Genomic DNA, 14,094 nt, shown 5'->3' with positions numbered 1-14,094 from the left:
ATTGGAGCAATGCTTACAATGCAACTCACAGATAACTTGAAAATCCACCCTGCCATCAATTTAGAGTGTAAAGTATGGCGCAGTAAGCTCCATTATCTTGTTATGACTCTGAAGGTCTCTGCTCCACCGACACTCCTGCTGACCTTTGGTACAGGGCACAGGACAACGCTGAGGCAACAGAAATAAACAGAAGAGCTGAGTTGATCCTCCACATGTTTGTAACCTGATCTGGAAAACCAAAAACAAAAGTGTGATTACTTAACTTCAATTTTGCTCCATGGATTATTTTGTTCAAAACTACTACGTTTAAAAGTCAATGGTAGTACAATGTTCTCCTTTATCAGGTCGCTCATTCCCACTTCCTACTTCCTGCCGGCTTGGTTGACTCTTGATATAAATCCAGTGGATAGTTTGCTTCAAGGTGAGTTTTATTTCCTCTGACGTCCACATTGTTACAGTTTGTTTTTTAAACCATGTATGTGCATGTCATCAGTAAAAACGTTAATGTCATATGATCTGCAGGACTGGTAGCTGCATGTGGGATCTCTGTTCTTTGCTCCTTCATAAGACTGCACTTATTTCTAGAAGAAGAGAGGTAAAGACTCTTAATAGATCTGTTTTTGTTCATTTACTGCTTGTAAGATTTGGACTATTAACATTCAAATATTATATTTAGTGCTTGTACAGATCATGTATAGTTTAGTTTTATTTCTTACTTGATTTGCTTTCTTATATTGTATAGTTGCATTGATAAAAATGATAAAGAAACTATCAAGAGGACACCGAGCCATCAAAGCAAAACTAAACCTGGACTTTTTGGGATGCTCCACTTCCTGTTTGTGACTGGGATGCTGGCTGTGGTGGGCTCTCGTGTTGCCTCCCTTGTGGTACTGGAGTTTTGTCTTCGAGCTGTGTCTGGACTGTTTACAGCGGGGCCGGTAAGAAACTAATTATGTGATTTTTTAAATGTGCTTAAGATTTTCCAGTTGCTTTTACTGCTAAATAATGCAGTGGAGACACTACAAGTAAATAAGGTACAAAAGATAAACAAATAACTATCACTATTAAACTTCTCTAGTTGTTTACTTACATTAGGACATTTTTTTGTATAACCACCTGAAAGTGTATGTTAAGAGGCATAATCTTATTCAAATTATGCTCATTTGCATATGATTGATATTCAAAGCAGGAATCTGAGCATTGGATAAAGCAAAGCTGAAAATACTACATATTAGACTCAAAGGTTTTTTTAACAGAAGGAATTTTGTAGATATCTTATTAAAACTTAATTAATCCGAACATACTGTCAACAGCCATAAAACAAAAATACACTCTGCCATAGGAATTCTTTTGGAAAACAATGTTGTGTATCAGGCTATGCTAAAAATCTTTGGATTACAATTAGGATTACATTTTGGAAGTTTGGTATGTAAATGGAGATTTCTGTCTCATTTTTGGAAGGCGTCCTGAAAAGAGATTTCTTGTAAAATTCCATACATTTTCCAGGACATACAGGTGAATATTAAAATATATACAGTGGGGCAAAAAAGTATTTAGTCAGCCACCAATTGTGCAAGTTCTCCCATTTAAAAAGATGAGAGAGGCCTGTCATTTTTATCATAGGTATACCTCAACTATGAGAGACAAAATGAGAAAAGAAATCCAGGAAATCACATTGTAGGATTTTTAAAGAATTTATTTTCAAATGATTGTGGAAAATAAGTATTTGGTCGATAACAAAAGTTCATCTCAATACTTTGTTATATACCCTTTGTTGGCAATGACAGAGGTCAAACGTTTTCTGTAAGTCTTCACAAGGTTTTCACACACTGTTGCTGGTATTTTGGCCCATTCCTCCATGCAGATCTCCTCTAAAGCAGTGATGTTTTGGGGCTGTCGCTGGGCAACACGGACTTACAACTCCCTCCAAAGATTTTCTATGGGGTTGAGATCTGGAGACTGGCTAGGCCACTCCAGGACCTTGAAATGCTTCTTACGAAGCCACTCCTTCGTTGCCCTGGCGGTGTGTTTGGGATCATTGTCATGCTGAAAGACCCAGCCACGCTTCATCTTCAGTGCCCTTGCTGATGGAAGGAGGTTTTCACTCACAATCTCACGATACATGGCCCCATTCATTCTTTCCTTTACACGGATCAGTCGTCCTGGTCCCTTTGCAGAAAAACAGCCCCAAAGCATGATGTTTCCACCCCCATGCTTCACAGTAGGTATGGTGTTCTTTGGATGCAACTCTGCATTCTTTCTCCTCCAAACACGACGAGTTCAGTTTTTACCAAAAAGTTCTATTTTGGTTTCATCTGACCATATGACATTCTCCCAATCCTCTTCTGGATCATCCAAATGCCCTCTAGCAAACTCCAGACGGGCCTGGACATGTACTGGCTTAAGCAGGGGGACACGTCTGGAACTGCAGGATTTAAGTCCCTGGTGGCGTAGTGTGTTACTGATGGTAGCCTCTGTTACTTTGGTCCCAGCTCTCTGCAGGTCATTCACTAGGTCCCCCCGTGTGGTTCTGGGATTTTTGCTCACCGTTCTTGTGATCATTTTGACCCCACGGGGTGAGATCTTGCGTGGAGCCCCAGATCGAGGGAGATTAGCAGTGGTCTTGTATGTCTTCCATTTTCTAATAATTGCTCCCACAGTTGATTTCTTCACACCAAGCTGCTTACCTATTGCAGATTCAGTTTTCCCAGCCTGGTGCAGGTCTACAATTTTGTCTCTGGTCTCCTTTGACAGCTCTTTGGTCTTGGCCATAGTGGAGTTTGGAGTATGACTGTTTGAGGTTGTGGACAGGTGTCTTTTATACTGATAACGAGTTCAAAAAGGTGCCATTAATACAGGTAACGAGTGGAGGACAGAGGAGCCTCTTAAAGAAGAAGTTACAGGTCTGTGAGAGCCAGAAATCTTGCTTGTTTGTAGGTGACCAAATACTTATTTTACCGAGGAATTTACCAATTAATTCATTAAAAATCCTACAATGTGATTTCCTGGATTTCTTTTTCCTCATTTTGTCTCTCATAGTTGAGGTTTACCTATGATAAAAATTACAGGCCTCTCTCATCTTTTTAAATGGGAGAACTTGCACAATTGGTGGCTGACTAAATACTTTTTTGCCCCACTGTATATACTTAAAGATACTACCATGAAGCTCTAGTTTCTTGTCACTTGTGGCCCTAATACAGTTACTGAAATGTTGTGTTAAATTTGAGGCATTATCTAATACTAAGATACTAAGATTAGGGCGGTGGTGGCAAAGTCCTTAAGGACTTGACTTTGGGAACCGGAAGGTCAATGGTTCAAGTCCCCGAAAGACCACGTGCTACCGAGGTGTCCCTGAGCAAGGCACCGTTCCCTATACTGCTCCCCGGGCGCCATACATATGGATGCCTAAGCTCCTAACACAAGGATGGGTCAATTGCAGCATGTAAATGTCCCCTCTGTGGTACGATTAAGGTTCCTTCTTCTTTTTGTTTCTATAACTGTTGGTGAAGTAATGAAAAATGTACAGACCCAAATAAACAACAGCGGTCAGAAAACTACTCCAAGTGTTTTAAGACTAAATTGACTAGTGCACCTTTACTGTTTCTCCTGAAATGTATGCCATCATGATGACTCTGTCATCACAATCACCTATCATCTCACTTGATGCATCCATTACTTCTGTTCATATGCTTCTTCATTCCCCAGGAGTCTAGTAAATTTGTGCAGCAGCTGCTCGTGCAGAGCCAGTTCCCTCTTGGCTGTGCCCTGACATGCAGTTTGCACTTTCTACACGAGGGGGCGCCGCAGCGCTGGTTGTGTCTGCTGCTGGCGGCTGCATTCAGCTGGTTTCTGTCCCTGCAGGCCACCCGGCTGCTGCAGCATGTCACGGCTCTGTATAAACTGCACAGCTCACAGCGCTACTGCGGCATCTGCATTGGCCTCCTCTCATCCGGCCGCTGTGTGTTGCCCATGCTGTGCAGGGCCATGATCATCACCTTCTCTGTGGCTGTGGTGGCCGCCATATTCATCATCAATCAACAATTCCTGTCTGCAACTGAGGCCCTCAGGTTCTGGACACCTCTCACTATCTGCTACACACTGCTGGTTGTGTACATGCAGGGTGAGGAACCCAAGTGGGAAACATGTCAGAGATTATTTAAAAACCCTCGGTGGAGGAAAGTAACTGAGTAGATTTACTTAAGTAATAAAGTGTAATTTAGGAGTAGGTGTACTATACTTATTTCTTTTCAATTTTTTGCTACACCACTACGCTTTCAACTCCAAGGGAATCATTTGAATATATTAAATTGTGAAACACTGAGTGGTGGAAAATAACTGAAGTTACTTCAGTACTGAAGCCTACTGTAGAAATACTGTACTTGAGTATTCCCAATTTCAGCTGTGTTATACTTCTACACAACTCCTCCATCATCTATCAATATTGGATTTTTTACTTCTCTAGACCGCTACTAAGATCTATTTATATAACCTATTTACTCCATTGTAGACAAAGAATACACAATTTGTTCAATGCTGATGATTTAAAACAACAAAAATCAGCTCTTACATATTTGTTGGTGATAATATTCTTTATTAATACAACACTTTTACAAGAACCATTCTTCACAGTAAGTACTTTTGAGTACATTTAGCTGATAATAGTAGTCTACTTTTACTTAAATATCATTTTGAACTCTATTTGACTACTTGAAATAAAGTATTTCTGGACTGTGGTATTAGTAACTTAAATTAAGTAAATGATCAACTCTTTCCACCACTGTAGACACTCATTGAATATGGCCATTAATGAAAAAATGCATCCATATCCTTACATCCTGCTGCTGCATAGATCATTCTAATTTTAACTTCCCTCTAATTTTTTGTTATGATTCTACAGAGGAGCAGCACCGGCTGCCCGGCAGCCAGGCTGTCCTGAACACAGTGGTGGTGCGTCTCGGTGGTTTGATGGTCCTGATGCTGACTGTTGGACGTTGGGCTGACGTGCTCCACATCATAATGTGTTTCCTGGGTGAGGCCGGCTGTCTAATCCCCACCATGGATCTGCTGGATGCTGCATCCTCGCAGGTCAGTGAGTCTCCCTGGAAGCAGCACACAGGGCCAAAAGCACTTTTTGTCCATCGGGATCCAGAAAACTGGGCCAGAATAGCAATGTGTTCATTAGACTGGGTCCCAAGATGAGGCTGAACTTCTCTAACTTGTATCCCAGGTGGAGAAGGTATAAGATCCCCAAGACAGAATGAGGTCAAAGCGTTCTTTAACTCGAGAACACTGAGCCTACTTTTCCTTTTACTGAGCTTGCCTGATAAAACTGTTTAGTTTCAAAAGAAGAACGCATACACTTACCTGACACATACATAAAGGGATTATTAATGAAAAAAATTATGATATGGTTGGAGCCAACCCCACAAATGCTCAATATCATGTTTTTGGGACTAATATAATGTGTGATTTTTTTTGTGAGTAAAAATCCATCTGTCATATTTACAGGAGGAAGAGGATTACAGAGAATATGTGAAAAGAGAGCATCGACGAAGACCAAAGGCCCAGGAGAAAGAACATCAGAGATAGAGATTTAGAAAATGTTACTTGTTTTTTTGAAGTACTAATACTGCTGCATCCTCAATTCATTATTTTGTATTTAAATGTAATATTTTTTTCATTAAAAAGTCCAAGTAGCATATTAGTTACTTGTAAATTCAAATTCTTAAAAAAAAAAACGTGCCTTTATATTTAAAATATTAATAACACCAACAGTGTCATCTTCCTCACAACTTTCTTATCATGCATATTTTCCACCTACGCTGTCTACTGTTCTCTTATAAGTGTGATTTCTTTTATGACTCATAGTTCATCAACACTGCCTCAGGTGACAAACCTGCAGTTATGGGTGATTTCAGAGGAGTATTTGTGACGTCTTTGATTAATTAATGCTGCAATCTTGGAGAGATGCTGCTCTAGATACTCCCAGGAGAGTCATTGTTCCAAATGTTTCTGTAGCCAGGGGCCGTTGTAACCCTTTACACGGCCTATTGATAAATATAAGGCAAAAATAAGCCAGTTTTACTTGCTGTAATGTTAAAATAATCAAGCCTAGCTAAGCAAACTAGCTGACTGTCATTGCTTCGCAAATTGGTATGATTCGGGCAGGTTTAAGAATGCATGTTATTTGCCTTTAATTTGTTACAAATGGAATAAAAGTGTTTCCAACTACCTTGAAATTTAACGGACACACAAATAGCTATATTCGACGGAACTAAATGTGCAAACATAATATTATACAGAATGCAGGCTACGTCACACGGCCTTATTATGAATTTCAATGGGGTTAAATTGTTATCACACAGCTCACACAAGATGTGAACTAACAAACACGTGGATTTAATGTGCAAAACACGCTTATAAAAATATCCACAGCTTGTTATTCTCATCTGTTTTCCAGTAACTCGGAGCTAAACGTTGATAAAGAACTGCAGACAATAACTGCGCCACACACAGCTCAGGCAATGGGTAAATTCGTTACTTTTATTTAATTATTTTTGAAGACAGCTACATTTTCACACAACCATGGTAATAAAATACCATTCTGCTTTGACATGTCTCTCCTGAGGCTGTCTGCTATAAAAGAAAAGCAAAATGGCTGACGACAACGTTAGTGCTATAAAGTCACACAAAATGGCGTTAGACAAAGAAAAGGCTGCGTTACTTGGTTTTCCTTTGAATACTAGCCCTTTCTATATACAAAACTAAAGTAATTAAAACAGTAAATAATAGATACTATTTTATACGGATACTTATTTTGCTTTATATGCTACCATAGGAGACATTTGCTTCTCTTTTACCGTCTTTACATTAATGTCTTTGTAACATTGTCTCAACGTCGAAAGCTGATGCCTTCTTGTGACCATTTCTACCCACATTATATCCACACTTGAAGCCGGTTTTATGCCCAATAGATGTGCCTTTATTGAGAGCTGTGGACTGAAACATATTCCATGAGAGGGTTTTTGTTTTATGATTCCTTATTCCTTGTCAAAAAAGGCGTGTGAAATTACAGTGGGCACATTAGCCTGACGATCCAGTTCCCAAAATAATCCAGGTCTGAGAATCACTGCAGACAGAGGAAATTTAGTTTTGGTGTCTAGTCGATCCACCAAAATAGGAAATTGTACTCCCACAGGTTTATTAGGTTTTTACTGAATATAGTTCCACATCAGGACGAGTTCAGTTGACACAGAGAGTTCGTGTGTCTTGTAGTACGTTCTCCATGAGCACCCGAACATGGTGAAAATGCCCATTGAAATGACTGAGTACTTCAGTACCTCCTCATGAGATTTCCAGACTTTTCCGTTCTCATCTGATAGGCGCACTGGGCGCATGCGCAGAACAGCTGTGTGTCCCCTGTTACCGCAGTTTGACGCATGCGTGCTTGCCACTTCAATATGCACGCTTAATATAGTAACACAAGCAGGAAAATGCTGTTGTGTAGTAACAGAGGTTTTCTCAAAAAGATTTTAATTGAAATTGTTTACTTTTAGCTTAACGTTATATTCAGCTCCTGCTGAGATGGACAAAATGTACTGAGGTGTAAATGAACTCTGAGTGAAACTGAGGTCGCAGATTATTTTATTTACAGATGTAGTACACAACATAATTTCAAAAAGAGCCACACGAGACAAGTAAAAGCAGGGATAGTCTTCCAAGTAAAAAATGTGCCACTTTTATTCACCCCTCATCAATGTTTATCACCACTAGTCTGTTGTACCTTTGGAACTGCTATTGCTCATGTTACTTATTAGCTTAAAACAGCTCGACCAGGTCAAAGTTTTTTACTGAATAGCCCTACAACAAGCACACTGCTAGTAGTAGTAGTAGTAGTAGTAGTAGTAGTAGTAGTAGTAGTAGTCGTAGTAGTAGTAGTAGTCGTAGTAGTAGTAGTGGTAGAACTAAATTAGTTTAGCTTAATTTATCCAATTAGTATAAAGTGAAATTGTTGAAAAAAAAAGCAAACCTCAAGTGTTTCATGAATAGCCTACATGTTGGTGTTCCATGTAAGGTGCATTGCTCTCCTGAACATACTTAATATTTATTTGGCGTGATTGCATTTTCTTTCCTCCATACATATCAATCACACAGCTGCTAAACATTCTTACTTGAAAATGTGATATATGATGCTATTTTACTTTTTTTTTCATCTAGAACAAATGGAAAGTAATCCATACTCTTTGCTTGCACTATTTTGTAAAGCAGTCGCTTTTTTTATAGATGGATCTATGCTGGTGATAAATTCACTAATTATAGGAAATGCTCAAATTTAACAAAGTTATAGTCAAATTTTACGAATTTGTGATATGGGTATATCAGTGTACAAGTTTCACTGTGGTAATGCGTATGTTATCGATACATAAGGAGAAAAAAAGTGTCTTAACATTTTTTCATAACACACATTGGCAGAAATGTCCAATGTGTCCTTTGGTTTGATTGACATGAATGTATAATTGAATGTTAAATGTATGGGCTAAGGTATATTAAATGAAATATTATAGGCTTTTAGGATTCACCTTATCAAAGGGCTGTTCATTTAACCTCAGAGCAATATTTGAAAATGTAGTTTATTCCACACAATATTGTTTTACATTTATATTATTTATACTGGAGCCCACCAGAGCCTCAAATGTGTTATTAACCATTATCATAAATCTTCACAACAATCTTTTTGGACTCTGTTTAAATAGAGGTGGGTTAATTTATAAAACCGTAAGGTGTCACTTAAACCCTGCATGTAATATTGTTTTACTGAACATTTCTTTTGTCTTTAATCAATTCCTCAAACAGTGTATTTATTTTTGGTTCAAATAAGGCTGGAGTCCTCCCCAACACCAGCAGTTCATAGTCATTTATCAGTGATAAATAAATGACGTACCTATCACCCTAGATGGAGCGACCCTGAATGCTCCCAGCAAAATAGCCTACAGTACAACTATGGGCCTATGACTCACCTGCTGTTTCTGTGCTTTGATAAACATATGTTGCCTGCAAGAATAACAAAACATGGTAGAAAAGAAATATGAAAATCTGTGCTATTTACTGTATGCAAAGTGCCACACCTTTCCATGCCTATCTAGGACTAAAGGGATCCTCCTGAAAGCTTCTCAGATGTCAACGCACCTTCATTCAACCGGGGGTTTTCTCACGCATGCGCATGGGCTCAAGACTATCTCATCGGGGAGAAAAAAAGAAGTTCACACACAAAGCCACGCCTGCGCGCTGTGCCTCTCATTACAAGCAAAGTTGCTGCATCTTTTTAGGAAGCTACATGCTTTCTTTCGACACCCAAAGGTCGCATGGTGTCAGGGACGCGCCTAGTCACGGGAACAGTCCAGAGCGCGTTCACGAGGTGCAAGATCGCGCTTTAACAGTGAAGAGTATCAAACAGCGTGCGGGGATCCAACCTAATGGTTTACATTGGGTCACAACGACCAGTCAATGATTTGCGCCGCGTATATTTTTTCTTGCGCGGCGTTTATTTTGCAAACGTTTTCTATTTTGCACGGGAAGGAACTGACATAGCAAACTCAGCTGTATGATAGGGGAGCAGGAGCTCACAGTATGGTCCGGGAAACCAGACATTTATGGGTGGGAAATTTACCCGAAAATGTGCGAGAAGAGAAAATCATTGAGCACTTCAAGCGGTGAGTAGAAACACTAATGAGCGACGTGTGCTTGTGTGTGTTTTTGTAATGTGACGACGGGTGCATGGCCAGCATCTCTCTCTGTTGTGTCACATTTTTGTGAAGTCGGGATGAAGCAGGAGGTTCCCCAGTAGCAAAGTCCCATTTGGCAACTGTGCTGTCAGCTCCCCATACGCGACAACACTGTGCTGCATTTCTGATGAAAAGACACGCTAGCAGGCGTCAAAAACCCAGATCGCGGACATATGGTTTTGCCATATTGACAGTAACTTGTAGGCTAGGTGATAACTTCACTTGTCATTTCATGTTGTAGGGTGTTTCATTCACGTCAGGTAACCATTTCACTTTTAAGAAGCATTCCTTTCCACCTGGGTAACGTAAAGGAAACACGTTTTTCCTTTTGCTACAACAGTGTAAACAAACTTCAGCCTATACCTGGCGAGCTGCTAGCAGTGTACAAACGCCATGCATTTCACAGTGTGCATCTCTGGCACACAGTAGTATCAAGTCTATCACCGTGTGTATTTCTGGTGCCTCAGAAAATCTGACCCGATGTTTCACTTGACTCTCTAGGAGTTTGTCAGGTTACTGATTCCTAGACATGTGCACACAGTATTGTTAATTTGCACACAGTGTATTTATCTAAGTGCACCGTAGCTGTTGCAATAACCAAAATGTTGAGAAGTCAGTGAAAGCTTAAAGGTGACGCGACATCAACGACCGCTGCAACATTGATGCAAACTGAATGTGATTGAACTCCGTGTTAACTGATATGCAACATTGTAACGTTGTAGTAGGCTGCCTGCTACACTGTGCGACAATAGAAATCGGTATATTTTTGCCACATTATTAAAGCGTCGCTCTTCCCCCAGCTGCTGACTGGCACAGCCTGCAGCGTGGTTTGATCTAACGCAAATCAGACAACATATCGATATTTTAATTACGATACTCTGATTAAGCTCCACTGGTGCTTTTTGTACGGGCTATTTGAGCAGATCGAACCCGTTCACCATATATGGGCTTTCTGCTCTTTGTTGTGTTCCTCGCAAGCAGACAAAAAATGTAAATATGAATTTTCGTGTGGCTCTCTGCGCGCTCTCGCCTCTCTTCTCGGCTGTCAAGGAAATAGCAGCCTGCCTCTCCGTCCATATGTGCTGGAGAGCATACTGCTGAAAAACATCATAGTCTATATATGAGCAGCGATCTTTTCTGTGAATGCGTCTCCGTGTGGGACCAAAGCTGCTTAATTACAAACATAAATCATCCACGTATGTTTAACGGAATTATTACCGATAAGCACCTTATTTTTCCCATAACGTTGCCACGACTGTTTAAAATATATAAACTGATTATTATTATTATTATTATTAATTTGCTTTGCACTGTTTTGGTTGTCGGTACGGTAGACTGATGCATCATTGAAGTACAAATATAATCCGCGTCTGATTCATGCAGCCGTGCAGAACGCACAATAATTGGCTACCTATATGGCGTTTTTTTATTTACATAAGCCAGTGCTATGACGTGCGTAACGTTATGTTTGGGGGATGGTGACTGGCTTGCATGTTATAGCAATAGCGGAGGGGAAACTGTCGGAGGGTCGCTTTTAGCACGCCGCCTGAGCCCCAGCGTTAACCCAGAGGAAGCCAGAGCATGCAGGTGCATGACAGCCCAATGTGTGATAGAAGTCATTGAAGATGGGGGACGGCAGAATGAGTAAGCAGTGTGAACAGCTTTTCTAAAATGGCGTCGGCGGCTGTTCAATGTTGGGAACTGGCATGCCAATAAATTTATGGGCACCCTACTGTCTCTGTCGGACAGAGAAAAAACACTCCCGAAAGGTTGGGGGTGGGGGGGACTCAACGCTCAAAGATGATAGCAAGCTTCATAACCCAAGACTGAGTTTGCACATTTTGTGTTTGGCTTCCCATCAGTCAATTCAACCATCACTTAACGAGGTATATTGTCATTTATTTACAGACTTATTCAGGAAACAATGGGACGCTTACCCTCATAAACTCTTATATCTTGATCAATTTTTTAAGAGGGAAAAGGAGGATAAGATAAATGTCAAATTGCACCAAATTGCATCGCCAAAAGTGAAAAAAACAGAAGAAGCCATATGCATAATGCATTGAGATTTTTTTTTAAACCCACACACAGCGAATCAGGACATGTCACGTCCCTTTTTATGCTGCCCTAACCTCATCTGTGCGCTATCCAGCAGGCAACAGCTATAATCTTGTGAGCACCCTCCTCCTAGACAAACGCAAATGTTAGAAAATATATGCATTTATTAACATGCAACGTGCCATGGTTTTGAGTCCAGTTGCTGGGTTACTGTTGCCTTGAGAGAAAGAACCACAGAGCAGAAAATAAGAGAAGCAAAGCCACCTTTACCTCCCACCCCTACAAACACACACACACACACACACACACACACACACACACACACACACACACACACACACACACACACTTGCACGCACACATTGACACTATTGCATAACATTGGAAAAAAGGTATTATCTTTCAGGAAACTGCAATATTTCCATTAGTAATTGAACTAAACACTGTTTGTAAATTCATTCACACTCATGCAGCATAACTGCCATTCAAAACCTAGTGATCCCCTTGTTTTCTATTTTAGATATGGACGTGTGGAAAGTGTCAAGGTCCTGCCCAAGCGGGGGTCAGAAGGCGGAGTCGCCGCCTTTGTGGATTTTGTGGACATTAAAAGTGCTCAGAAGGCTCACAATGCTATCAACAAGATGGGGGACAGAGACCTGCGCACTGATTACAATGAACCAGGCACGATTCCTAGTGCCGCGAGGGGGCTGGACGATAGTCTGTCCTTAGGCTCTCGTAGCCGGGATGTATCAGGGTTCACAAGGGCGGCAGGGGGAGCCGTGTATGGGCCCCCCACGTCGCTCCACAGCAGAGATGGACGCTATGAACGCAGACTAGACGGGTAAGTGGACAAAGTTTCTCTGAAGGCAGGGGGAACCATGGTTCCTGGTTTACACCTTACCTCAAAGCATCTTCCCACCATTTATTCATTTACTTGTTGAGGGGGGGAGAGAAGTAAGAGAGTGTGAGAATTAAATCGTATAGAGATCGCAGCTAAAGTCTTCAGAGAGTGATAAGCGCTCTTGGAATGACTTACAGGTAGACAGAGATATTCCTTAAATCAGAGCATTTTGTGTAGGTATTACTTGAAGGAATAGTGAATAGTTACATTTGTTGGGGATTACGTAAACATCTCTTTGAGGTGGATGTATCATATGCGGAAAATACGGGGCAAAGATTGGATATCGTAAAATTTGCCAGGATTATTGGAGATTGCTGGAGAGAGAGAGGGAAAAAGACAAAAAAGAGAGAGTGGTCCAGCGTCCATCCCTGGGATTCCCTTAATCTGGAGATACGCGCCCTGCTTGGTGGATTAATTTCACCCTTTTTTTCCTCCATGTAACAAAACAACCACATTATGTATAAGACACTATTGTTTGGATAAGTCAAATTTGGTGTTCAATTATCGTGCACATCCCACGGAGGTTTTCACTTCGGTCATGGGCTGGAGTCATATGGATAACCTACACAGGATATTCCTCTCTGTTGGATTAACACTGCCCTCACACCATAAGGATATGCTATCATGCTAAAGGTATGGGTTGCTTTCATGGTTCTTTTGTTGTTTTATTTTGGATTATATCTAAAATCAGGGCATTACCATTTGAATACTGGGAGACCTCTACTGGTGATCCAACCCAGTAGAGACAACAGGAACATGTGAGCAAATTACTTTTTTTTTCCAGCCTTATTTTTGTGGAGATTATTTTTTACTTTTCAACAACTAACACTCGCAGATTCATTGTGGATCAGCATGGACTATGTTTGGATCGTACAAACTGAAAGAAGAATGTGGAAAATTAAGACTGGAAAGTTGCTGCTGGAGATAACCTACCTCATGTCTGTGGATTACCTGCTCCTTTCCTGAATTTGGAACTATAATTTAACCATGGATATAACTGCAAACCAAACAAAAAAAGAACCATTTGTTTTCGAATCTGATTTGCTCTGGACTGCATGCAGGCTTTTCTGCTTGTAATAGAGATCGACAACAGACATGAACGTCCATGAGCTTTAAAACAACAATGTTCTCCATCCTGGGAATGAAAACAGTGCTTCTGAAAAATAAGAATCTGGATTACCATTAAGAGACATGTTCTTAATTCTTCATTGCCATGGCAATACATCCCTCCCTCTGCCAAAGGAATTTGACTTTACTGCGGGGCACAGCGCAACCAATACGGAATGTGCAGGACTTCATGTATTAAAGACTTCACTTTTCTGTCACTTTCATCATTGCTGTTGTTGAAACAAT

General features: G+C 40.5%; 2 protein-coding genes across 4 annotated transcripts; both read left to right on the top strand.

The window, feature by feature from the left end:
- The first annotated feature begins 149 nt into the window (after window positions 1–149).
- On the top strand, window positions 150–6,390 carry tmem82 (transmembrane protein 82). 3 transcript variants are annotated; one of them, XM_063894319.1, is made up of 6 exons: window positions 150–421; window positions 523–595; window positions 743–938; window positions 3,862–4,120; window positions 4,898–5,085; window positions 5,509–6,390. In XM_063894319.1, the coding sequence occupies exons 1-6, from the start codon at window positions 328–330 to the stop codon at window positions 5,587–5,589; spliced, it is 891 nt and encodes a 296-aa protein (XP_063750389.1). In that variant the 5' UTR covers window positions 150–327; the 3' UTR covers window positions 5,590–6,390. The 3 variants fall into 3 exon arrangements, with proteins under 3 accessions (XP_063750389.1, XP_063750381.1, XP_063750372.1); XM_063894311.1 differs by having other exon boundaries at window positions 3,706–4,120; window positions 5,509–6,388; XM_063894302.1 differs by having other exon boundaries at window positions 3,706–4,120; window positions 4,898–5,572.
- A 3,060-nt stretch (window positions 6,391–9,450) lies between these two features.
- Window positions 9,451–14,001, top strand: LOC134865581 (msx2-interacting protein-like). Its single transcript, XM_063885205.1, has 2 exons — window positions 9,451–9,710; window positions 12,361–14,001. The coding sequence occupies exons 1-2, from the start codon at window positions 9,628–9,630 to the stop codon at window positions 12,683–12,685; spliced, it is 408 nt and encodes a 135-aa protein (XP_063741275.1). The 5' UTR covers window positions 9,451–9,627; the 3' UTR covers window positions 12,686–14,001.
- Window positions 14,002–14,094: the final 93 nt, after the last annotated feature.

The sequence above is a fragment of the Eleginops maclovinus genome, chromosome 1, assembly GCF_036324505.1.
Source record: "Eleginops maclovinus isolate JMC-PN-2008 ecotype Puerto Natales chromosome 1, JC_Emac_rtc_rv5, whole genome shotgun sequence".
Lineage (NCBI taxonomy): Eukaryota > Metazoa > Chordata > Actinopteri > Perciformes > Eleginopidae > Eleginops > Eleginops maclovinus.
Note: the sequence above shows the minus strand (reverse complement) of the source record. Positions and strands in the feature narration are given on the sequence as shown.